The sequence below is a fragment of the Penaeus monodon genome, chromosome 15 (genome assembly GCF_015228065.2).
Source record: "Penaeus monodon isolate SGIC_2016 chromosome 15, NSTDA_Pmon_1, whole genome shotgun sequence".
NCBI lineage: Eukaryota > Metazoa > Arthropoda > Malacostraca > Decapoda > Penaeidae > Penaeus > Penaeus monodon.
This window is the reverse complement of record NC_051400.1, coordinates 5123300-5124965: the sequence shown is the minus strand read 5'-3', so window position 1 is coordinate 5124965 and position 1666 is coordinate 5123300. Positions and strand designations below refer to the sequence as shown.

At 42.5% G+C, this 1666-nt stretch overlaps 1 protein-coding gene across 1 annotated transcript in view; it reads left to right on the top strand.

Annotated features, from left to right (window-relative positions):
- Positions 1–1238: 1238 nt before the first annotated feature.
- The window catches only part of LOC119581705 (angiotensin-converting enzyme-like), a gene marked incomplete in the record, with an annotated part of 37897 nt that continues 37469 nt past the window's right edge, over positions 1239–1666 (top strand). Inside the window, 1 exon segment of the mRNA XM_037929830.1 lies at positions 1239–1490. Coding sequence (XP_037785758.1) covers positions 1254–1490 — 237 coding nt within the window.

The following is a 1666-nucleotide window of genomic DNA, read 5'->3' as shown; positions in this document are numbered from 1 at the left end:
TACTAACTGTCCTGTTAACCCTTCGCTTTTCTCCTGTTTCTCCCTTCTTTCATCTTATATATTTCTCTTTTCTTTCATTTTATCTATTTCTCCCTTCTTTCATTTTATCTATTTCTCCCTTCTTTCATTTTATCTATATCTCCCTTCCTTCATCTTATCTCTCTATTTCTCCCTTCCTTCGTCTATCTTTCTATTTTCCCTTCGTTCATTTTATCTCCTATTCTCCCTTCTTTCATTTTATCTCTCTATGTCCTCTTTCCTTCATTTTATCTCTATATTTCTCCATTTCTTTCTTCTCCCCCCTCTTTCTCGCCCTTCTTCCACTCTGCCTCTACGAAACACCCAGTTCTCTCTCCTTCTATTTCTCCCTTCCACCTTTCTCTCCTTATTTATTTCGTTTTTCATTCTGACTTTATCATTCACACTCTTCACCATTATATCTTCCTTCATCCTTCGCTCCCTCCTTTATCAGCCTTCCTTCATTCCTCCTCCCATCCTTCTCTCCCTCCTTTACCACCTTTCCTTCATTCCTTGTCTCCTTTTCATTCTTTATCCCCTTTCTTCACTCCTCCCATCCTTTTCTCCCTCCTCTATCACCCTTCCTTCTCCCGTTTTCTTTTTTCTCTCTCTCTCTTTCTTTCTCTCCTTTATCACCTTTCCATCAATTCTTTTCGTTTAACACCCTTCCTTCACTGTTCCTCCTTTAACACCCTATATTCATACTTCCTCTCATTCTTCTCTTCCTCCCTTTTACCACGCTTCTTTCATTATTCCTCCTTTATCATCCTTCTTATATTCCCCTTCCCACGCTTCTCCTCCTACGCCATTCCGGCCCACCTGACACTCAATGACTCGCGTACGTTTGCTCTCTCTCATTCATCTCCTTGTAGCTTGCAGTCCTCCCACAAAATGCTTTACGTGCCAAGTGGTTCTCTGATCTCTTTTGTTTACATGTCGTTAGCCCGTTTTCCCTTAATTTGTCCGTGTGATTGTTTACGTTGACTAAGTGAATTTGGGGAGGGAATGGGTTTTTAGTGAAGTTGAGTTTAATTCCCCGGTATGATTTTTTTTTTTTTCCGAGATGTAAAATATCGCGGGTTTGAATTGTGAAATCATTATGATGCAGTGAACGGGTTTTCTCGTCACTCGGAGCGTGGGAAAACATAAAACGGACTTTATAGTGTGCAGGAAATATATATATATAGCCATATTCAGCTATATGACACAGCATTTCAGGTCTAGTCGAGAGTTAAATGACAGACTTCCATGCAAGGCAAGGCGTAGTGGCACCTCACCCCCACCCCCGCAGGCCTGAGACGCCGCTGCTTATAAATACGGGTTACGATGGGTCGCGCGTGCAGTTGTTACGGAGACTGGTTGTGGTGAGGATGAGAGAGACTATGGGTGCCAGGATGCTCGTGACGCTTGTGTTAGTGTCTGGTGTTATTTGTGGGACACGCGGGGATAGCTTCTCTGAAAAAGGTGTTGAGGTAAGAGTGATGATTTTTTTTTTTTAGCGGGAAAAAGGGAAGACGTAACGGTTGTTTCAGAGTGAGAGAGAGGTGAAGTTGGTTTTCTTGTTTACAGGTGATGTTGATGCATCTCTCTGAAGTGATCTGACGGGACGTGTTTTTCAGTACTGCCTTTCTCCGCTTCTGTTTCTCGT